The 25481-nt window shown below is 41.4% G+C and overlaps 1 protein-coding gene across 1 annotated transcript; it reads right to left on the reverse strand.

The window, feature by feature from the left end:
- On the reverse strand, positions 1-25481 carry plcd3a (phospholipase C, delta 3a). The gene is made up of 15 exons (XM_061711577.1): positions 25304-25481; positions 13094-13261; positions 9206-9433; positions 7886-8016; positions 7143-7368; positions 6309-6510; positions 4069-4213; positions 3764-3916; positions 3457-3609; positions 3229-3379; positions 2961-3077; positions 2582-2760; positions 1548-1683; positions 1131-1280; positions 1-235 (listed from the first exon to the last, which is right to left on the reverse strand). The coding sequence occupies exons 1-15, from the start codon at positions 25386-25388 to the stop codon at positions 93-95; spliced, it is 2367 nt and encodes a 788-aa protein (XP_061567561.1). The 5' UTR covers positions 25389-25481; the 3' UTR covers positions 1-92.

The raw sequence follows: 25481 nt of genomic DNA on the forward strand, positions 1-25481 counted from the left end.
ACACCATCAGGAATCAGGGAGTGGCTGAGTACGGACGGGCCACTCGGAGAGCGTCCTTGAGGGGCCGAAAGAAGCACCAGCTCGGGCGGATTTCACTTCTTGCCTTTGGCAATGGCCACGCGCTCGGCCACACTTTTGACTGGAACTCCTCTGCGGGTCACTTTTACGTGGATGAAGAGCGTAGCCGGGGACAGGCTGGAACCATCCGCCTTCAGGAGATGAACGTGCCGATAACCTGCGAGGGAAGAAAGGTATCACACGGGTTAAAAGCAACACGCCACAGCCAGAGCTGACACATGAGGGATTAGGGTTGCCACCTTTCAGAAATAGAAATAAAGGACGCCCCAATTTCAGCAGCGCACGAGCCAAAAAAAAAGCCCCAAAACTTCTAAACTGCATAAAAATGTGTTTATTTTATATGAAAAAAAGTGTTCTTTAATAGCATTGAACTTGCATGACTGTACAGACAGCCAACTATATAGCAGCTGAAATAGCCTCCTATTCTATGTATGTCCACATCAGCCAAGGTGTAGAATATTGCTTCAGGTGAAGAATATGGTGTAAAAGTTAACTTATTTCAATAATTCAACTAGAATATGGTGTCAAAGTTAATCTATTTCAATAATGCAACTAGAATTTGGTGTAAAAGTTAATCTATTTCAATAATTCAACTAGAATTTGGTGTAAAAGTTAATTTATTTCAATAATTCAACTAGAATTTGGTGTAAAAGTTAATCTATTTCAATAATTCAACTAGAATTTGGTGTAAAAGTTAATCTATTTCTATAATTCAACTATAATTTGGTGTAAAAGTTAATTTATTTCAATAATTCAACTTAAAAGGTGAAACTAATATATTACCTAGTCTTATTACATGCAAAGCATGATATGTTGAACCTTTATTTGTCATAATTTTGATGATGGAATTGATCAATTGAATTGATTATTGATAAATTTAGTGTTGATGTGTGTGTGACAGACGTGTGTATGGGGGGTTAATGAAAATACGGGACAAATCGCGTCCCGTATTAGTTCAATACGGGACGCAACATTTTTTTCTCAAATAAAGGACAATTCCGTATTTTACTGGACGGGTGGCAACCCTATGAGGGATGGATCTCCATGAGCACCTGTGCGGAGGCTCGTGAAGGGGCAAGTGAACTGTGCCACAAAGTCATTTTTGGCAGTGTGGTCGTGGTCCTCCACCACGAAGCGGACGAGGGCCAGCTCGGGGACCTGCAGCTGGAAGCTCAGGGTGCAGTCCCACCGCGGGTTGAAACCTGCAGAGGGCGACCAAGAGCTGTTAATGCATCACCCAGCCAGCTACCTTTCACTCAGCATTACATGGTGTTGGGCAGGAAGGGCACCTCCAAACATATGCCTGCACTGCATAAAAACAGGTGTTGGCAGTGAATAAAACTCACAAGTGCATAACATTATTTTGCAGCGATAATTACATTAAAAATCAATTTATGAGTCACCGTCATGCAGCTAAAAATGCAGGATTTGTGCTTTTTTTTGTGTGATTAAAGAAAAGTTTGAATCACCATTGTTATCAATGCGGTGGGTTTTCTCTCTTCTATTATCAATAGCCACGCCGTGAGTTTCCACCCACACTTGTGGGTCCACGATGGAGCTTGCTTTGTCCGTGTTGATTTTTGGCAGCTGCTGTGCAGATATTATCTGAAAAGGAAAAATTATCAGTTTTTGAATCAACTTCTGATTAGAAATGTGCCAAAGTGCCTAAAAAAATAGCCCTAAAGGGGCTTTGCAATCAAAGACACAAAGTACTGTATGTCTGCTCACTTTGGGAGAAAATAAAAACTACCTGAATAGCAACACAGTAGGGATGGGGGGTATGGACTAAAAAATGTATCACGATTATTTCTTGCATTTATCCCGATAACGATAAAAATGACGATAAAAAAAATACCAATTCAACTCCACCTTTTCAACTATAAATCTATCTCGCTCTCAGATCCGCCATGTTTGTTACACAAAAACATCATCAACGGGAATCTATCCTTTTTTCTTTCTTTCTTTCTTTCTTTCTTTCTTTCTTTCTTTCTTTCTTTCTTTCTTTCTTTCTTTCTTTCTTTCTTTCAGGCTCATTTCCTTCCTTCCTTCCTTTTTCCCTTCCTTCCTTCTTTCCTCCTGCTCTCTCCTTCCTTCTTCCCTTCCTCTTTTCTCCCTTCCTTCCTTCCTTCCTTCCTTCCTTCCTTCCTTCCTTCCTTCCTTCCTTCCTTCCTTCCTTCCTTCCTTCCTTCCTTCCTTCACGTACGTTGTGCGTGGATTTAACGCAGAACCATAAATCAGCTTTACACAAAAACGTCATCAACGGGAATTTATCGTTTTTACCGCGAGATGACAAATTGTTATCGTGAGGAATTTTTTTGACGATGTATTGTGAACGGTAATATATCGCCCATTCCTACAACACAGGTACATTTTATACAATACACGAATAGAAAAACACAATCTCTTTACTATTTCAGCTAAACTGTAAACTAAAGTGTAAACTGTATTTTTGCCGGATGATCACAATACTTTAGATAAAGGTGCAGAACAGGTTGCAGCTCACTCGTATGGTCAGCTGGGTGGGGATGTGACCGGGACCACCGCCCGTGTTCTCAGGGTTAAAGTTGGACGTGGGGCTGCACAGGAAGCTGGGTTTCAGGACGTATCCGCAGCGACCATTGGTGAGGAAGCGACCCTGGTTGAGGTCCATCTGCTCCCCGGGTGTCTGGAAGTTCAGAGCCACTGAACGGGACACAGAGCAGAGTTGTGATCACAAACAGACCCAGAATAATTCACCATGAGGACACCGAGCAAACGTGTCATGAGGAGGCACGAACCCACAGAAATGAGAGAGCTTACACAGCACCTTTTTCTTTTTAAACAAACGAAATGAGCTGGCTCCCATCTGCACAACATCCTAACTTCAAGTGTCAAGTACCAACCCATCTGGCAGCCGCCGTTCCACATTTCCTGAGGATCATAGTTAGATGATTGCAGGCGCTGGCCAGCGGGGTAGATCCGGCTCAGCTGCCTGCTGTTGTGTCTCACACAAAGCTTGCCTGCAAATGAAAAGAGAGAAAACAGCATTCAGTGGTGCCCTGGAGGCCAATTACACATTCTGTGGATCCATCTGCAGAAAAGACTGCAAATGCAAAATCTTTTGTCTTTCTTTAATTCATTTTTGGATGCAATCATTTCCCCCTTTTGTACCTGAGTCTTTGATGAGCCTGAGGGCTTCGCTCTCAGAGAAGGACGACATCTCATTTGGCGGTAGATCAGATGTGTTTTCAAACCCGCGGAAAGGGACGCTCCTGCAGTACACCACCAGCTCGGACAGCTCTGGGCTCAGTTTGGAGTGGACCTGGGGAAGGAGTCCATGAAAACATGAACCTCGCTGTTTGCATTCGATGCTCATCGGACGTAAAAAGCTGAACAGACCTTTGCAGGTTCTTTCTTGGGCGTGTTCTTGTTGCTGCTGACGGGTTCGTCGTCGGAGCTCGAGGAGAAGCTGGCCGAGCTTCCGTTCTTGCTCAGCTGACCCAGGTGAGGACTAAGCTTCTTTCCCTTTATTAGAATACGACCCTTAAGCTCCTAGAAAGAAGAACATTGGAGGGGAAAAAAAGTGTAAATTACAAAAACAGGCAGCCAGATGGCTCTGAAGGAAGGCCCAGCTGTGTGTGTGTCTGTGTGTGTGTGTGTGTGTGTGTGTGTGTGTGTGTGTGTGTGTGTGTGTGTGTGTGTGTACCTCAGGAGAAGGCAGCTCTTTCAGAGGCAGGCCACTGAGAGGTTTACTGAGCAGTTTCCTACCCAGGATGGTGCGGAGGTGTTTGGCCATGACCTCCTGCTGCTCCACTGAGCAGTGGTTCTCAAAGGACAGAATCAGAGGGTACGGAGACGCCTGCAGGGACAAACACAGAGATATTGGTATGGCAAGCCACTAATATGCAATAAGTCCTCATAAAGGAGATGTAGAAGCAAACGTTGTGTGAAAAACCAAAGCTTTTCAGATGTCAGCGAGGAGCAGAGAAGGCGAGGTGCAGCGGCTCATACCTTGAAAGCATACTGGGCGATGGTTTCGATGACTTCCTTGAAGGTAACTTTGGAGGTGAGGGTGTGGCCGTGGTAAATGACAGGTTCGCCTTTGTCTCCATCCCAGCAGTCCAGCTCCACGCAGCGGCAGCCTTGATTCAGAGCCCTGACACACATTGCACACTTTAGAAATCCCCCTGCAGGTTCGTGTCTGGACCGTCAACGACGGGCGCGCGGCCTCAGGGGCAGAGGTGTCAAAGGTATTCACATTCATTACTCAGGTAGAAGTATAGATACTAGAGTTTAAAAATACTCCTGTAGAAGTTGAAGTATCAACTCAAGTTTTTTACTCAAATAAAAGTATAAAAGTACTGGTTTCAAAACTACTTAAAGTATAAAAGTAAAAGTAATGTAAGGGGGAAAATAGCCATTAAGGACAAAAGTGAAAATGAATGCATCTTAGTATAATGCAAATATATTAAAGAACCATATATGTGTACTATTGAGCATTAACGTGTGTTTCAGAGAGCAGGAGATATGATGACTAGTTGCCTATAAGTATTGTAATGGTGCAAAAAGTCAAACTTCAGAGGCATGTTATCATTTATCCTAACCTTTATTGGAATGTACATCCAAGTTTAGTTGCAGGAATCTGAGGGCAACGGATGTAAGAACAAAACTGGACAAGAACATCTGAAACAACCACAACCAAATTCACTCTATCCGGATGGAGCAATTTAACTGGATAGTTTTTTTTTTAAAGGCCGAAATGAAATAGAGTAACGAGGCTGTTTTTAAAATGTAAGGAGTAAAAAGTACAGGGGCCTCATCTATAAAGCTTGCTTGCGCAGAAAAAGCGCCTGAAAGTTGCGGAAGCCACCTTCTACGCAAATCCTCGGATCTAAAAAGAAAAAACTAACCGAAAAATCTGCGTATCTTTACGGCAACTAGTACCCTCCCGTAAGAATTTACTTAAGACACGGGGAACTGGCGAGGCAGGCTGTGAGGTGGTGAAATGAAGCCAGATTCATGTCATACTCTTAATAATGTCATCACATATCACAACATATGTCAGGCTTAAAATAATAAAATAATAAAATAAAATAATATAGCGCTGATCGTGTCCGTCTGTGTGTGAAGCTGTCAGTCAGGACTCTGCTGCTGCTGCTGCAGCCTCTTCTTCACCCACCGCTTTAGGACAGAACAAATGAGGGGCTGCGTTTAGGGAGCCCCACGGAGCCCCTCATTTCTTCCCTAAAGGGACACAGATTTTTTTTCATATATATGAGTTTTACGCGCGCGTGAAACCTTTACGTGCTGCTTGTATATGGTGCCTAAATTAGGGTCCCGCGTTAAAACGACGCAGAGCCTACGGCGTAGGGTACGCGGCGACGCGCAACTACGGCGTAGGCTCTGCGTCGGTGACGCGGAACCATAAACCCGCCCTGAGCAGCTCTGAGGAGAGACGGGAGAGGAGGAGGAGGAGGGGGGGCGGGGGGTGAAGCGGGGCTGTGGGGCCGTTTTCGTATCGCTTTCATACAGTGTCTTGATAATTTGCAATTTAAGGCTGATCCTACCGTTAGTTTTTAAACTGTAAAAAGTAAGGGGAAAAAAAACATGGTTTTGAAAAGACGGGGGGACGTGTGTCCCCCTGTTGCGCCGGGGAACTCACGGCGTTTAGCGCAGCAACGGCGTGCTGCCACCCACTCACTTTATTTTATTGTATACTATTTATATACTTATTCTAACTTTTACTGTGACCACCAAATAATGTGGTTTTCCTGTCCTCCACATCATCTACAGCATCTAGGTCTCCGTGAAAGTCAGTGTCACGGTGGCTGCTACTTCTCATTCATTCTGACGCCAAACCATGGATCTGGGCCAAACAGGCTGCAGAAAGCCACTGCGCATGCTCAGCAGGCTCATCCATATGCATTTCTGGGCGTGTAAAGGGGCGGATTCAGCTACGCAACCTTCCAGCTGGACTGCGTGGAAGTCTGCGTGCACATGGTTTTATTGATCCGGATTTTTTTTTGCGCACGGCATTTTCGGCTTTTGAGAGTACGTGCACTTTTAGTATGAATCCTACGCACTCCATTTTAAATGAGGCCCCAGATAATTGCGTGAAAATGTAAGGAGTAAAAGTAAAAAGTCGTCTGAAAAATAATTACTCCAGTGAAGTATAGATAACCAAAATTTCTACTTAAGTAAGGTAAGGAAGTATTTGTACTTTGTTACTTGACACCTCTGCTCAGGGGTACCTGATGTACGGCTCCGTGCTGCTGGCGCTGGTCACCTGGTCCTTGGTGAGGTACGTGTTGTGCGAGGAGGAGATGAAGTAGTGGGCCATGGGCCGGCTCATGTCCTGGTAGACTTTGGCGTGGTCGGGGTTGAACACGTCATTCTCCCAGGACAGCATGTACATGGTGAAGCCGTTCTGCGTCATGAGCAGGTTCTTCTTGGCTGCAATGAACATCGACATGTTTCCATCAATCAATCATCAATATTGTACTAATCTCATGTTTTCAATGTCATCCTGTGTAGTTAGAGAAATAACAGGCAGAAAACAGGTGAATCGTTCAGTTGCGGCTACAAGCACCAAAATTGGCACACATACTCCTTAGGGGTTGCCCTTTTGATAAAACCATTGTGCCAAAAAAAAAAAAAAGATGGCGGCCTTTTTTCAAGATGGCCGCCGTCGAATATACAGTAATATTGCATTTCGCAATAAAATCCAATAGAGTTGTCCTATTGGAATGATCTTGGTGTCAAATCATAACCTTTTCACTATGTAGAATCTAAATGTGGACCCATGGACTTACTGCAACAAGGCAGAGGGGTTATCCTTTTACCACCATTATGCACAATAAGGTATGGGATACAACTAGGTTCGACAATAACTTATACAATCTACACCTAGCCCGATCGTTCATCGTTTTGGCACAATGGTTTTATCAAAAGAGCAACCCCTAAGGAGTATATGTGCCAATTTTGGTGCTTGTAGCCGCAACTGAACGATTATTCCTGTTATTTCTCTAACTAGTGCAGTCTAATCTGCCTCCTCAGTTCCCCAGTGACCGCTCTCGGACACCTACCCCAGTCGTTGAGCTCGTAGGCGAGGATGAGAGCCTGAGCGTGAGCCAGCGAGGCGTCTTCTCCCTGATCTCCCAGGAAGTCCCGCAGCTCGGCGGTGGAGAGCGTGAAGCCGTTGCTGGAATAGTGTCGAAACACGGCGTCCAGCTCGTGTCGCCGCAGCAGCTCCCTGCAGAACTCCTCGATCTCCGTGTGATCCAGGCGGCTGTCGCCGGACCGGTCGCACCGCTGGGATTCAAAGTAAAAGAGTTCATGAATGCAAGAGGCCCGGGCGGCAACGTAGGCAAATATGAGACGCAGCAGGGTTTTGTTATTAGGAGTGTTTCAAATTCCCCCGTGGGGAAAATATCTCCCCGATAACTCGGCTCAGCTGTGCACACTTTAAAAATATGGCTCGGCAAAGGAGGGTCAGAGTTTCACGGGGAGGGAGTAGAAAACCAACAATTCAGCTGTAACAGAGAGCTGAGGGACCAAGCGGGCAGTAATCCCCCTCAATAAAGAAATAAATGACTCTCTGCACGTTGTGGGGAAGATAAGAGGAAGGGGATGAAGATGGAGGGGAGCTGGCGGCCGGCTCGCCGCTGCATCAGTAATTGAATACAGACTCTGGACTCTGCAGTGTCGGAGAGAAACCACCTGACTCTAATGACATTTAACTCTTTTTTTACACTCTCGCAGAATGAGCTGATATCAGTCCTTCCTGCAGCCGAGCATACGGACCCCGGGGGTGTCACGCGGCCCTGACCTTGAACAGAGAGCGGGCGTACTGCTCACTCAGGTCGATGTTGATCATCTGCAGCAGCCGCTTGACCTCATCGTAGCTCATCTTGCCGTCCTGGTTCTGATCCGCTTGCTTCAGGTAGCCACGAATCCAATTGTAGGGAGTTAAGAAAATGAACCCTGAGTGAAACATGAAGTCAAGTCAAACAGCCAACAGCAGTCTCTGGATTCGTGTGATCAGACGGATTATGTTTCCTGATGTGAGCGCATTGCGCAAGCCTGCACCTTTTACTGGCTACTAAACCACTTCTCACTGACTGTTTACTGTCTTTTGACATAATTCTATGGACAGAAATATGTGCCACTAGAAACTGAATTTGAATCATTTATATTTCAATTTGAATTGCTCAACTTGAATAATTGCATTAAAAAACTGAATCTGAATCACATAATTTGAATTTGTATTGTTTAATTTGAATCATTGCATTGAAAAACTGAATCTACATTCAAAAGTTCTCACAATTCAAATTCAGTTCTTGCAATTCAATTTCAATTTCACTGTGCCAGACATCCGGGTCTTCCGCAGGAACAGCAATCGAGTGCAGGTACAAATAATTCCTTTTCACGTAGCCTACTATAACCTCTATTTTCTTTCAACGATATAAACGACCAATGGGAGCTAGATATTTCGAAAACCTATTGTGTTTTCTCCATTCTGTGTAAAAAGTGTAGATTTATATCTTGCCGTTTTGTAGAAACATTTCTGCTTATTCAGTTTTTCAATGTAATGATTCAAATTAAACAACACAAATTCAAATTATGTGATTCAGATTCAGTTTTTTAATGCAATTATTCAAGTTGAGCAATTCAAATTGAAATATAAATGTTTCAAATTCAGTTTCTAGTGGCACATATTTCTGCCCATATAATTCTCTCAAGAATCGTTTCTTTTTTCTTCTTTCCTGCGAATTAGAGAGATTTATGAAGCCTATTTTATCACTGTTTTTTGGCCATATGTAGCATGTAAAGCTTATTGGTGTCTGTAACCACCTCTCCTGTCCATTCTGGAAGAATTTATGGCTGTGGGAGATAAAGGAGAAATAAACAGCACAGCAGCAAAGCTTTAACACCTCATACTATCCGCTTTCTATGACGGTTGCAATTAACAGGACGGCTCGGGCTATATTTAGAGAAGGCTTTTTTACCCAGTCATTACTCCTCACTTAAGAAATGTTCAGGATGTGGGATGACACGTGTGACAGCAGGGCCAGTCGCCATAGCGATGTCGCCTCTGTGGCTTTATATTTGTCCCTAGCACGTTGGAAATTCATCAGGGCAGGATATTGGTCCAGCTTCTCCTTCTGCGTCATGGTGGCGACGCGCTCCTTCAGGAAGCGGAGGCCCCGGACCCAGCGCTGGGCCTCGTCCGTGGACGTGCACAGCAGGTCCAGGCTCTTCCTGGCTCCCCTGAAGATCACCGTGAAGCACTGGTTCTCCGGGACGGAGCCGGACAGCCGCCGCAGCGCCTCCGACTGGCAGCCCTCGCGCACGCACTCCACCTCCGTCACCGCAACTAGGGGGGGAACAGCACAAGAGTCCAGCGTCAACACAACGGTAGCTAAAGGTCGAGTGTGAGGTGGATCGTAAATCTGACATTGTAAAACAGATTGTAAAAAAAGTATTAAAATTAGACCTTGACATACTTCTAAACGGAATCGTTTGATCGCACGAAATGAGCGGGAAATCTGCCCTCCTACACAGCCAGTACTCGAGTTGAGGGGGGATGAGGGGGGATGGCATCCCCCCTGAAATAAAAACGGTCCAAATCATCCCCCCTGTAAAACTGACATCCCCCCTTATGTCATTTCATCAATGAATGTGGTTTTACTGCTATTTCAACATTTAGAGTCATCCCCAGAAAAATAACACCAGAAAAATAATTTATTTGACAATTTTCACCTGTTTCAGGTAAATTTTCACTTGAAATAAGTAGAAAAATCTGCCAGTGGGACAAGATTTATCTTCTCAATACAAGCAAAAAAATCTTGTTCCACTGGCAGATTTTTCTACTTATTTCAAGTGAAAATCTACTTGAAACAGGTGAAAATTGTTGTTTTTTCCAGTGATGAGTCTTGTTTTAAGTGTAATGAGATTTTTTTTTACTAAAATGAGACATTGTAACTAGAAATAAGACAAATATTCTTGTTAAGATTGTGAGTTTTTGCAGTGATCCATTTTACTTATCCTGTGAAGGACAGAGTCATATTGATAAGTTCAGAAAACTGTTTTTTATTGTTGTGTTTTGATGTATTTGATGTAAGCCCAGTGGATATTTAAAGCTTACAGAAGGCTGCATTTAACTGCTGCTATGTCATTCCTGCAGTATTTCTGCAGGTGTTTTGGTCAGTGCTATTATTTGTAATATATTATATTATTTGTAATCAGAACAAATTATCTGTCCCCATATGATAAAATCCACCATCCCCCCTGAATTTTTTTTACAACTCGAGTACTGTACACGGCTGCCACAAATCTCAACGTCCTCATGATTGACTTTCACTGAAGACATCTCAAGTACTTGAGAATGGCACACAAGCGCTTAATGAGCTTTAAATCAAGTAAAGAAGAGGACAGCTCATTTTTGAAGCCTTCACCGATGAGTGAAGCAGTGGAAAACTTGGAGTCTGCAGAAAAGTACCGTCCTGCATGAAGATAACGACCTCAGTAAATGCAAAAGGAAATATCCCCCAGAAAGTGGCAGCAGGTTGGATTTTGGTTCATGGTCATCACCTAAAGGTCACCCTGCTCATGCCAGCACTCCTCCACCAGCGTGCCCGGAAGGTTTGTGGAAGCGATGGTCCGGGTCCAGTAAAGATCTCCCATTATTCTGCCAGATCATTAGTCCCTTTCTTTTAATCTGCTCCTAGAACCTATTTAGAACATGTCTCGACACTTGGGCCTGTAAATCTTTTTCATTGTTGCTCATCTTGAGCTGAACACCTCATATCTTTTATTCCATGATCCATTTCTGGCGGTGCAGGACTGTGTGCTTCGTGCAGCTCTGGGTTTCACTTTTTCAAGACTTTGGCAGGAATCTAAGCTTCTTTGCGTGTTTAACAACCCTGTTGACGGGTTGGGACAACAGTTTGATTGTGCATTGTTCAAGCCGCCCCCACCTGTTCTGCGATTTTTAAATCTCCCAGCAGTTAAATCTTTTATGGATTGTTTTTATCTGAAGTAATGAATCATGCACACATTAATAAAGTAAGTTTATCAGTTTTGGTCATGGCCTCCCTTACAAAAACACACACTGCCTGGAAATGATTAGAGCTGCTGCGCATCTTTGAATTAGTCTTAGTGGGCACAGGTTAGAAAAGCTTTAGTTAAGCGGCTGTAAACGGTGTATAAATCTCATATTTGCAGAGATCTGGCGAGGCCGAGGAAAACAGCTGGGCAGTGCAACATATTTCCGGAGCACAGGAGCTCCTCTATTTGTGCACGGAGCAGCCTTCGGATGTCTCAGCTGGCCAGTAAACAGCCACCGTCCTGACAACAGCCTCATTCTCCGGGGAGAGGTCACCAAAGCCTCCTCCTTCCACCTCTTCAAGATTACTCCACATTCCTCTGTTGTGGTTATCCCGGGAGACGTGGCAGAAGTGACATGCATGTGTGTGATTGTGCGTGGATTGCAACAGCAGAAGTTCAAAGTCGTGCATCTTGTTCCAAGTGCTTTTGAGCGCAAGACACAACATTGCACAACTGCTGGCGTCCGATCAGACTGGACCTGGAGAGGCGCCTGGAGCTCGGAAAAAGGAAGAACCAAGCCAAGCCTTCCAGCGCACAGATTTTTCGTTGCCCGGCAGCTCGCCGGGGCGGCAGTATAATATCTGCCCGCCTGCGCTCACACGGACGCACTTGTCATAACTGCGCTGCGCTGGGCGTCTATTCCTGGCTGCGGCACGATCGAGCTGACCCACAAACCTGCCCGTCCCCCCCGCCCCTCCCGCTCTGCACACCTTGCAGAGACCAAACCACCCAACTGCATTCCAGCATCGGCGCAAACAGAGCAGAGGTGGAGGAGCCAAAGGTCAGACAACAAGGGATTGAGCAATAAAACAAAACAAAAAAAACTAGGAATTTGTATTTTTTTCATTCAGACTCATCACTAATCCGAGAAGCCGTGATAGAAGTGTCCTACATGTGCAATGACATCCTTAAGTGGATTCCCTGAATAACTTGATCATATACAGGACTGTCTCAGAAAATTAGAATATTGCGATAAAGTCCTTTATTTTCTGTAATGCAAACATGTCATACATTCTGGATTCATTACAAATCAACTGAAATATTGCAAGCCTTTTATTATTTTAATATTGCTGATCATGGCTTACAGTTTAAGAAAACTCAAATATCCTATCTCAAAAAATTTTAATATTCTGGGAATCTTAATCTTAAACTGTAAGCCATAATCAGCAATATTAAAATAATAAAAGGCTTGCAATATTTCAGTTGATTTGTAATGAATCCAGAATGTATGACATTTTTGTTTTTTTAATTGCGTTACAGAAAATAAGGGACTTTATCACAATATTCTAATTTTATGAGACAGTCCTGTATATTAGTACGTTCCCTCTGTGTGCTGTTACACAACATTTTTATAAGTTCTTCCTCCAATCAGACCAGTGTGAATAAACAGGGGTTTATAATTAACTATTTATCTCACAAAGGATGCTGCCTTTCCTCCAGTGGGGGGTGCGGCATCAAAGAAGTGAGGAGGAGAGTTTAAGTGAAACAAACATGAACCAACACGTCGGATTTTCTGGTGGAAGAGCCTGAACATGAAGTTTGATTTGAGTTGAAATAAACAGCGGCTGGCTGAGGTTTGACAACTAAAGGTGGCAGGAGTTGGAGTCTCCCACTAACCTCAGCGCCACTCCCGCTTCGTGATGTGGTGTAACCGACCGGACTCTGGGCTGTTTCAGAGTTGCATTGTTCACGCCCTTTCTTCTCAGGGGAACTGGGAACAATAGTAGGAATCTTGGACCCTGCCTTTCGGAAAAGTCACGTGTTTCCTGTAATACACAGGTCTCGGCCTCCCAGTGAAGAGGATGTTCTCAGACCTTCTAGGAATCCGTTTAATTAAACACCAAACAAACTCACGTCCCTCAACAAGGGAACTGCTCATTCATAATAAAGGCGTGTCTGCAGATCACAGACCCTCACGCAAACCTACATGTCTGCTGGGACTTGGCTTTGCGGGAGCGCTTGGTGGACTCGCACCACACGGTCAGCCCGTCCTCCAGCAGCCGCAGGTGCCGGCTCTTCTGCCACCGCGACGAGCGAACTTTCACCATGTCGGTTCCCTGCATCATCTCCCGGATGTCCTCGTTGTCCAGCAGCCCTGGAGAACACAATGGAAATGCATTAATGTATTAATATCTCAGCACGGGTCGCACGTCCACGCAGCCCGAAATTCATAGCAAATATTTTCTGTGTCGGCAGTTATGAAGATGAAGACAGAACATCTGAGAAATATTGGAACAAAATTGCAAGTCTTTATATCAAAATGAGCCCTACGGCTAAGGCTGGGGATCGATTCAAATATCAAGAATCGATTCGATTCCGATTCTTAAGATTCAGAATCGATTATCACGATTCGATTCGATCCAATTCGATCCGATATTGATTTGGGTTACTGTTAATAAAACTGTTTTTTCAGCTGTTGCATGAATTATATGACTGTGGTTCTGCAACATATTAATACTAGTATTATATTGAGATTCAACAGCAAGTACTGCAGCTAATGATGCTGTAAGGACCAATCAGCTCCCAGAATGTTGATAGAACTGCTTTCAGAAACATCGTGTGGCAGAATTATCAAACAGATAGAGGGCAGCAAACAGAGGACGAAAGAAATCGCTTTTATTTTTTCCCCATTTATGAGAATTTGGTTTTTAACATTTATGCAAATGCAACCCCAAGACAGTATATAAAGCAAAGAAATATAGACAATTTATGCAATTATAACTGAAAACTTTAATTTTTTCATACCTTTAAACATATCTAAAGGCAAAAACATGGCACCAGTTATTCTTGTGTCCAACAAAATATTCCTTTTTTGGGCATAAACAAAAAAGTACCAAAAGTTGTAATGTAATGATGAAAAAAAAAAAAAATATATATATATATATTTTTTTTAAATCGATCTTTAGACATATGAATCGATTTTTAGGAATTAATATGAGAATCGATTTAAAATCGGAGAATCGATCTTTTCAACACATGCCTACCTGCGGCCTCTTAAACTGTCTTTTAAACTCGTATATGAATGTATTATGTGAATTCGATGACAAATGTGCTTTATTTAATGGACTTTAACCAATCCTTAGTATTCTTTTCAGAGCGGCTGTTGCTTTCAGAAATAACTCAATAACCTACCAAATCCCTCTCGAGGTAGACCTTTGCTTGTTTACACCCCAAACCTCAGATTTTGTTTTCTATACAAACCTCGGAGGAGATGACTAGCGCTTCAGACAAGCGTGCAGAGTGAATGGAGGGACTTACAAGTGACTTAAAACGTTAGTTTTCTTCAGAGGGTAAGTGAAGGGCTACCACCGATCGTAACTCAGTCGTGATCATGAGAACAGAGAACAGCTTCAGATCACCAGGATGACACAAGAGCAGAAGGCAAATTTTAATATTAAAGAGACAACGGATTTGCACTAAATTGTGGAAAACAAGGTCTCCAGCAAAGGTTAAACAAGGGGTGAATAATACTTAGGTTGATCACCTGAAAACTGATCAGAAACAGTTTTTATTACAGGTTAAACAGCCAAATGGTATTTCTGTGTGGCCTTTTTTTATGATTGGATTATAAACTTTGTCTTTTTTGATGTGACAGGAAATAAACTATATTTAGGTGGTTTGCAAAAGCCTTCAAGACCAAGACAGATGAGTAGCAGCAAGTTAGTTTATCAAAACTATCTCCAAAGCTTCAAATCATCCACAGGCTCAGAGTAATCAAACACAGTGTAGACGACTGACAACCAATGTAGAAAATTAGGGCTGTGCGATTAATCGATTTTAAATCTAAATCGGATTTATTAATCAAAATCGATGTTAAAAAAGGAAAATCGGAAAATCGATTTTCCTTTTTTGCAGCTGGCTGCATTACAGACAGAGCTCGTCTAGTCATCTTTGGTCAAGAAAATTGTAAATGTTGTCACTTTACTAAACTCAAGGAGGATTTACAGTATCTTTCAATTGCACTTCATTCCCAATAGGGAAATTTGTTTGCTATTTTTCTTTAAAAATAAAGATAAAATATTTTAAACAATTTATTCCATAGTCTTTTGTAGTTTTACCAAAAAAATCGAAATCGAAATCGAAAATCGGGTTTTCAGAGAGAAAAATCAGGATTTTATTTTTGTCCAAAATCGCCCAGCCCTAGTAGAAATATTGTAAAATTAACGTTTTCTGGTCTGTGGTTCATTGAGTCTCGTTCATACAGTTCTACGTTTGTATTCAGATGTAACTAACACACAGTTTTGTGCCAGTAATTAAACATTTAGTCAGGAATCTGGTTGTTTTGCAGAGCAGGCGTTTATGGACATTCAGCCGTGCCTCTTTACGTCTCCTGGGACGAGGACCGACCTCTCAGAGCTTTCTCTCCTTCAGCGCTTCGAAGAAGCAGCTCCAACGAGCTCTCGCTCATCAAATGCTTCAGGGTTTTGGGGTTCAGTCCCTTCTGCCCACCTTTAAAGGTTCATCCAGACACAGTTGGCATACTGTCTTTCTCTTCTCCTTTAAATCACAGCCCTCCCTGCCAGTGCCAAGTGGATAAACAGAGGTCTTCGTGGGGGCCCCTGAAGTTACAGCATACAGAAAGTGCTCCCAGCCCCCCCTGCTCGCCCCATCCAGGCTGAACACAAAGAAATCCCCCTACCAGACCCACAACCATAACAAGCCTGTTTTTCCAAGCTGTTACCTCATGCAAGGCATTCCCACAAGCAGCACACGGACCTGATTAACTGCAGGTCATTGACCACGCTAAGCTGCTCAAACAACCCCGCCGGCTCCAACTCCACTCCCCACTAACTAACTAACATTTTATTGCCAATCTAACTCCAAACCTGTTCCTACTTTTCTCCCCTGCATGATTTTAAGATCAATTAACAGCAGAGAAAGTGAATACAAGTCTGCAGGCGCGGGTATGTCAAAGCACAGTTCGTTTAAACAAGAGGCACAGTCATCTTTTCACGGCCTCTGAAAGGCTCTTGGTGAGAGTAAAATGGATTGCTGGGGAGGATTCTTCAGGCCCAGAGCTGAATGGTGTTTGTTTGGTTAGCAACCATGCTGATGTATTTTAATGAAAGGGTTTTGGAGGCGTCCATACACGCTCTCTGGGTCCTACGTTCGCCGGTCCTGAGCGCTTTCTCTTGTTTCCACAGAACTAATGAAAACCTGATAAACACGTTCCTCGGCACTGCAGTCGCTTATAACAACTACGGCGGGAACTCAAAGGCTGTCAGTGAAAATAATGTGAAAGAAATAAAAGGAGTACATGAGTTCAAAGGATTGAACAGCAGATGTAAAGTTTACCCTCAAATGCTGGATGCGTCATATTTGATCCTAGATCTGGAGATCACTTTTACACAAAAAAATCATTGTGCAGACACTTTAAAAAGCTAAATTGGTTTAGAATTCAATATATAATAAACACTTTAACTAAAATGAATAGGATTTCCCGTTTATTAGGTCATATGCCTGGTATTAATGGGTTAAAACCTGTGACCCTGAACTTTATTCATTGAAAGGCATTTGATTGAAGAGCTCTGACGGAAAAATACAGCCATTATCATCACCCAGTTTAAGTGATGAAAGCGTTTGATGTAAACCGAATAACCATAAAGTTATATTTAAAATTATAATTATAATTATAGGACTAAAATTGCAACTTTTAGCTCATTCAAAGCATTTTAGTAGCAAAATAACTGATTCTGAACGTGGGTATTTTTTTTAACTAATGGTGGTATGCTAACAAAGCTAACTAAAGCTAAATAGACTGTTAGCAATGTTCACCACATTAAAGCTTGATGTAATGTCTGTGTTTTTGTGCCCACAGTTTCTGAATATTATCTGGTCCGACCTGAAAATACTCGTAAACTTTAATAAAACTTGAAACTGAAAGCATATGTGCTGGAATTACATTTCACATCTGAAAGATCTCAGAGTGGAGTTACCGTCCACACATGAACAGTTATTACAATAGTAGTGTCTGAAGTTAAAATGTCTAGGCCTATACTTTTTATTGTATAATGTCAGATGTATCGTATTTGATACATCCTCGGTCCCACCCCCATTTTTACACAATTAAAATTAAAAATTAAATAAAAAAATTAAAAAGATAAATAAAAATGTATTCATGATACAAAAAAGTGTATTATTTTTATTTAGAAAGGTGGTTCTTTAATAATTTTATACTTTGGCTTTGTCGTCGGCTATATTCTTTGACTGTTTACCTACAAATAAAAAATCAAAAATCTACATGAAAAATGTGCTTTTATAGCCCATAGATTTCTCGAGAAGTCTGAAAAACCTCTAAAACAGATGATACTCATGCTGTCGTGCTCCCGCTTTGCACAATCCTCCCTAAGTGTACTTTGTTTTGTTTACTTTTAACCATCGCCCAATCGCTGTTGGGCTAGTTAAATTATTTGAAAAGTTTGGGTAAAAATATTAGATAGATTATTATTGATTATGAGTCCAATATTAACATCCGATAGTTGCACACAAGCCTTCAAAATGACAGTTTTTGTCAGCTGTCAGAGCATAAATGACACCATATGGGAGTTGTGATGGTAAAGAGGGACGGTCATTAATACTCAAATACTTGTTAATATACCCCTGTCATCAGTAAGGTGGTGCAGGAATGAAAATGTTGAGTAAATAGTTTGCACAAAAGTTGCACAAGTCACTTTTCGGAGCATGATGTATTTTACAATGTTTTTATCTTATTGCTCTTATCCATTCCTAACTTGGAGGAAATTTTGCTCTTGGTGTTTTAATTCTTTTTTAGCCTCATGTCTTTTATTTCTTATATTTATTTCATGAACTGCAGCACTTTCTGTCGAGCCGAAGCTGTCTCTTGTTTTATGTGTATGTGTTCTTCTTAAATGTCTTGTTCCTGAACTGATTGTCTGTTTTCTGCTGCTTGTTTAACTCTCGACTGCAAAACCAGTTTACCCTTGGGTATCAATAAAGTAACCTGAACCTGAACCTGAATAAGTAAAGATCGTAAGATCAGCACTTAAGTGAATACCGAGGGGCACACTGGGTGGACCTTCCCCTGAGAGATGACAAAGAAAGAAAGAAGAAATAAATAAATGTATCAGGTGGTCCGGTTGTGCCAGCGGGAGCCCTCCGCACCCACGGTCACATACCAGCTCCTTCTGGGACACGGTTCATGTTTCTCTCAGCACAACGGACACAACTGCCAGCAAGCATAAATTCTCTGCTTGCACATAGACAGACAATTTAGGGTGTCGTGGATATGACACCGGTCCTGGGCCAGTTAAAGACTCTTTTGCCCACCAGCTGTCCCCAGGAGACGTTGGAGCTGCTCCTCATGCAAGGTCCGGCCCTTCACAGCCACAATTAGAGATACTCTGATTAGGCCTGTGTTCAAAAAATCGATTTCCCAATTCTAAATCGATTCTCATATTAATTCCTAAAAATCGATTCATATGTCTAAAGATCGATTTTTTTATTTTTTTTTTGGGGGGGGGGTTCTTTTATTTATTTATGTATTTTTTTTTCATCATTACATTACAACTTTTGGTTATTTTTTTGTTTATTCCCAAAAGAGGAATGTTTTGTTGGACACGAGAATAACTGGTGCCATGTTTTTGCCTTTAAATATGTTTAAAGGTATGAAAACATTAAAGTGTTAGGTTATAATTGCATAAATTCTCTATATTTCATTACTTTATATACTGTCTTGGGGTTACATTTGCAAAAAATGCTAAAAACCAAATGCTCAAAAATCAAAAACCAAAATACACCGAAAATGGAAGAAATAAAAATGGAATGTGGGAAAAAATAAAACCGATTTCATCCGTCTCTGTTTCCTCCCTGGATCCGTTTGGTAATTCTGACCCACATGATGTTTCTGTTTCAGTTCTATCAGCATTCTGGGAGCTGATTGGTCCTTACAGCATCATTAGCTGACAATACTTGCTGTTTAATCTCAATATAATACTAGTAGTAATATTTTGCATAACTACAGTCATATAATTCATGCAACAGCTCAAAAAACAGTTTTAATAACATTAACCCAAATCAATATCGGAATCGAATCGGATCGAATCAAATCTTGATAATTGATTCTGAATCTTAAGAATCGGAATCGAATCGATTCTTGACATTTGAATCGATCCCCAGCCCTAACTCTGATGAAACTATCTGCAGCATGTGTTGATTTGTTGAATAAATGGATAGAAAGAATTAGACCCAAACTGGGTGTTATTGGGAAAAGCAGAATTCCTGCCAATGTTTTATTGGACACCACAGAGCCGAGCCCTCTTTGTGTTTGGCTGCAACCAAGCAGCGTCCAGTGAAATATTCCCTTTATCTCCCGTAACGACTGAAACATCAGTCTTTCACTGGTTAATAAGCGAGATGGGAGCACGCGAGGAGGAGCCGTTACCGCCTGCAGCCCCAGGACACGGCTCCGGGCATCGAAAAGAAGAGACACGGCCAACAAGGTGTCCTTCTGAGATCATCCTCGTACATTAGAGCTCGGTTGGGTCCCACGGAGAGTAAATCTCTGTCACGCTCCTCGTAAACGCTCAGGCTTCAACCTCGGAGCTGCTGCAGAGAAAGGTTAACGCCAGACACCGATGGAGTCACGTGGAAACAGTAAAACGGGACTTTTTCCTCACACGTGAACAAGAGAACGGTGGACTGTCTCTGGAGAAGCGTTTAAAATTATGTTAAAAGTGATGGACACAAAAAAAGGAGCAGAAGAATATATATATATATATATATATATATATATATATATATATATATATATATATATATATATATATACATATATATATATATATATATATATATATATATATATATACATTAGGAATGGGCGATATTTTACTGTTCACGATATACCGTCCCCACGGTAAGAATTTGTCATCTCGCGGTAAAAACGATAAATTCCCGTTGATGATGTTTTTGTGTAAAACTGATTTATGGTTCTGTGTTAAATCCACGCACAATGTACGGGAAGGAAGGAAGGAAGGAAGGAAGGAAGGAAGGAAGGAAGGAAGGAAGGAAGGAAGGAAGGAAGGAAGGAAGGAAGGAAGGAAGGAAGGAAGGAAGGAAGGAAGGAAGATGGAAGAAAGAAAGAAAGAAAGAAAGAAAGAAAGAAAGAAAGAAAGAAAGAAAGAAAGAAAGAAAGAAAGAAAGAAAGAAAGAAAGAAAGAAAGAAAGAAAGAAAGAAATGAGCCTGAAAGAAAGAAAGAAAGAAAGAAATGAACCTTAAAGAAAGAAAGAAATGAGCCTGAAAGAAAGAAAGAAAGAAAGAAAGAAAGAAAGAAAGAAAGAAAGAAAGAAAGAAAGAAAGAAAGAAAGAAAGAAAGAAAGAAAGAAAGAAAGAAAGAAAGAAAGAAAGAAAGAAAGAAATATTTATAGTTAAAAAGGTGGAGTTGAATTGGTATTTTTTCTATCGTCATTTTTATCGTTATCGGGATAAATGCCAGAAATGATCGTGATACATTTTTTAGTCCATACCGCCCATCCCTAATATACATACAGTACATATCAATCAAATGATGGTACATTTAAAACATGATTAGGATTGAGTGACAGTCGGACCCTGTCGTACACAAACCTTCCACATGGGCTGAGGATGCTCTGGTGTCCATGTGAGAAGTAGCAGAAGTAACAGAACAAGAGAAAGAAAAGAAAAGCATTCACGTAGGGCTAACTGCTTAATTGCTAAACTGATGCGATTGCAAACTGTGAATGACGCACATTCACTGTTGCAGATTATTTTTGAGTATCGCTCCCCGAGGCAACTCCAGGAACAAGTCCTGACATCTGTTGCAGCCCTGCAGGCAACCGTACATGAACACCAAACGTAACAGAGGTGGTCCTGTTCCTGTCCAAGATGTAATATTCAGTCCTATTTAAAGAAAAAATGATTTAGTTAATAATGATAATAAACTTTGTCACAAATATGTCACGTCATTCAGCCCGACACGCCAGTGCAGCTAAAAGGATTTAGAAAAGACACAGATGGATATATGGAGGACTTGCCTACACGATATGTCCTGGTGTCACACAGAGGTGTCAAAAGTATTCACATTCATTACTCAGGTAGAAGTATAGATACTACAGTTTAAAAATACTCCTGTAGAAGTTGAAGTATCAATCAAGTTTTTTACTCAAGTAAAAGTATAAAAGTACTGGTTTCAAAACTACTTAAAGTATAAAAGTAAAAGTAATGTAAGGGGGAAAAAAGCCATTAAGGACAAAAGCCATTGAAAATGAATGTGTCTTAGTATAATGCAAATATATTAAAGAACCATATATGTGTACTATTGAGCATTAACATGTGTTTCAGAGAGCAGGAGATATGATGACTAGTTGCCTATAAGTATTGTAATGGTGCAAAAAGTCAAACTTCAGAGGCATGTTATCATTTATCCTAACCTTTATTGGAATGTACATCCAAGTTTAGTTGCAGGAATCTGAGGGAACGGATGTAAGAACAAAACTGGACAAGAACATCTGAAACAACCACAACCAAATTCACTCTATCCGGATGGAGCAATTTAACTGGATAGTTTTTTTTTTAAAGGCCGAAATGAAATAGAGTAACAAGGCTGTTTTTAAAATGTAAGGAGTAAAAAGTACAGATAATTGCGTGAAAATGTAAGGAGTAAAAGTAAAAAGTCATTTGAGAAATAATAACTCCAGTGAAGTATAGATAACCAAAATTTCTACTTAAGTAAGGTAACAAAGTATTTGTACTTCGTTACTTGACACCTCTGGTTTCACATCATCTGCATCCACATTTATAAACTCGGCCTTAAACTTGTTCTGATATTGGACAGTTTGGTGTTTATTCTGCAATGAATCACCAAATGTTAAACGATCCGTCTGAAAGTTTCACTAAAACAGAATCTTCCCCGCTCTGGCAGGTCCAGGGAAGGATGGCTCAGGTACAAGTGGAGGGTTGTCAAAGGGGGGCCGAGTCCAAACCTGGATCTTACTGACATGTTTTAGGAACCGAAACCGGCAAAAAAAACCTGAAAACTTAGCACGACCAAAGTAAAGAGACAACCAGGTGCTCCTCCTCATCCCACCAGAGGAAGATAAATCATAAAACGTAAATGTACTTAAGCCTTTAAGGTTTGTGCTTAGGGCTGGGCGATATATCGAGATTTTAATATATATCGATATATTTTCAAACGCGATATGGTACGAGACAATATCGTTTATATCGATTTAATTTTTTTTTTTTTTTATGATTTTGATATAGCTTATTTTGTGAAAAATTGACTTGAATGTTTTATTTGAGATTTGCACAAATGTTTTGTTATTTGCACAACTGTCAACCTCAGTGGAAAAGTCTGTAAGTCATTGTATTAATTGCACAGTGTATTTTAATTTAATTGTTATGCAGGAAAGGGATATTTGTTTTATTTTATTCAAGAAGCATGTTATTCTATATATGCAGGCAGTTTATTTTTATTTCATTTGTTTTATATATTTTGATATTGTGCAGACCTCTGTTAATCAAGGTACCTGTGTGACATTTGGCACGAGGCTTTGTATCAAAACTGACTGTTTTTTTAAGGGTTTGCTTCAGAAAAAAATGAAGCTAACAGAGATGCTATGCTATAATGCTTTGGGGGAAACCCCAATTATGGCACAGAAAAAATATCGATATATATCGAGTATCGCCATTCAGCTAGAAAATATCCAGATATGACTTTTGGTCCATATCGCCCAGCCCTATTTGTGCTCCAGAAAATAACAAACTTAATGCCACGTTAATGTGTTTAGGCTCATGTACGACACTGAGCGGTCTGGTTCTGCTCCCTGGACAGACCCAAATCTAATTCAATGAGTTTAATTAACTCAAAAAAAAAACACAGAAAAGACAGAAGAAACAGACGTTTGGCTCCGGTGGCGAGGTTCCTGCTGTGGACGGCGTATTTATACCCGTTAACGTGAAAGACTGCACTTTACTGGTCCTTGAAGATGTTTCACATCTCGTCGTAAAGTGAGTTACTGCAGCGACGCCAGTCTCCGTCCCACCCAACAACCCTGTGGTTCGTTAGGGCCCAAAAAGGCGTAGTTACTCTTTCAGAAGCGCAAACTCAACATGTGTTGGTTTATTTAGAAAGAAAATAATTCAAAGACCAACTTCCTTTGTCATCTTGTTCCAGCATGTCCCTTTAATCCCCTCTTGAAGCCACAAATCGCTGAAAAATCCAACAAAATTGATGCCTGAAGTGCATTTCACGTGAGAATATAAATAGTATTTAACCGCTCTGAGGTCCGTAACAGTTTCAGGTTACAAGTAGGACAATATTGTGAACTAATAAACTAGTTTTATAGTCATAGATGCCTTTTGTCTGTGTTACGGGTAACAACACGAACCTTCGGAGGTTTCTGGGACAAATAAATCTGACTCAAACACATTATCTCAAGAGTAGTAAATCTCTATTTTGCCTGCAAGGAAAAGGATTAGAATCACAGAAAAATCTTGTGACGAGTCTTGTGACAGAAAACCTTTGAACTCAGCGTTTATGGAGATGGTGAAACTACAAAACTGTGAGGTTTTCACTAATGGACGTAAGAGTTCAAAAGGAAGTGGTGAGCGGAGAGCCGGCTGACTTATTTACGAGGACACATTGCGGTGAAGAGGTCAGCTGGACCGGTGACCTCACCGTTATTTCGCATTACTGGAAGATTCAAATATAGCGTTGACAGCTGCGTGTCTTATTTTTGGGAAGATGTTTGGTTTCACAGCGAGAACATCAGCGGCGCGGCTGCAGGTGTCTTCCTGCAGGGTCGCTGCAGACGTCTGGTTTCCTGCACACACACATGCTGCAGAGACATGACGTCTGTCACAGCACCATTTCACGTCATCTGACTAATTTGGACTTTTTGACACACAGTTTTGGGAAGTAATTATGACACGATTCACTCCTTTTTTCTTTTTGGGAGGAGAGGTTTGTGGTGTGGATATGAATAACCGGGTCAAACGGCACAAGCTGAATCAACTCTGGTCCACACTTGCAGATATCCAGTGTCTTGACAGAGATTTGCTCAGCAAGTGTCTATTTTGGGGAGAGGTGTGACCCTTGTTGACTCCGGAGGGTCCGCCGGAGGGCCGGCAGCAGCCGGGGAAGTGGGTATGGGCTGTGATCTGCTGTGATCTGGCTCTGAGGATGAGGGATCGCAGCAAAGGGACAGGTGAGCTGTTCAGCTCCTCCTGAACACATGACTGTCTGTTTGACGTGTCAATGACCTGCCAGTATCTCCTGATCCTCCCTGGACTCTTATTTACTACTAATACTGTCATTTAGCAGACGCTTTTACATCTGAGACACATACACTATGGAGCAATTAGGGTTAAGGCCTTGCTCAGGGGCAATGGTGGTTCATCTTGAACCTGGGTCCTCCAGACCCAAGACCCCCCCAAATAAAATAATTCAAAAGTTATCATGTCATTGTTAAACAACATAACTTCTATCTACAGTGTATACACAAACATTATATAAAGATATCATTAAATAGAATATCTGTTAGAACTGTAAAATAGTTCCTTTTGTAAAATGTGAGCTCTTTTAGTTTTAGAATAGACTTTATTGTCATTGTGCTCAGGTTACAATGAGATTGGTTGGGATGTTCCCACCAAAGTGCAAAGGAAGCAAAAATAAGAGGAATAAATAAATATGAAAAGCACAGTATAAAAACATAAAAGCAATACAAACAATGTCTGGTAAAGTGCAACAAACTCCCACATCATTCAAAAAAATACAAAATCTACCTAATTTTATCATAATTAAACAGTATTTCTCCAAGTACACACGTTTGTATGAATCAATAAACGTTACTCACATTACTTTCCATAACAGCTCTAAAACAGCAGATTTATTTCATCAGATCAAGTCCACACTGCTTTATTGCTGATCAGATTAAGTGGAGAAATCAATGTAGGTCAAATGGACAAATGAGTGAGGCACTTGTCAGCAATGAAATATAAGCCATCTCACTAAGATAAGATAAGATAATCCTTTAATAGTCCCACAGAGGGTAAATTTGCTATTTTAAGGGTATGCATAAACTGGTAAACTACTAAAAAAGTAAGTGATTGTTTCTGTGTTTGTGTCTAGAGAAGAGGGTTGCAGGTTTATCCTACCGAGCCTCCTGATGGGGTCGGTGCTCCTCTCGGCCGCCGGCCGGCCCGTCTCCCGGGGACCGGCGCTCCTCCCGCCGCCCAACATGCTGCTCAGACTCCTCTGCTCGGGTTTGTGCGCATGAAAACACTTTCTGAGGATGTGCGTGTCTCTCTGCTCCGCTGCGAAGCACTGACAAGG

Source organism: Cololabis saira, chromosome 21 (assembly GCF_033807715.1).
Source record: "Cololabis saira isolate AMF1-May2022 chromosome 21, fColSai1.1, whole genome shotgun sequence".
Classification (NCBI taxonomy): Eukaryota; Metazoa; Chordata; class Actinopteri; order Beloniformes; family Belonidae; genus Cololabis; species Cololabis saira.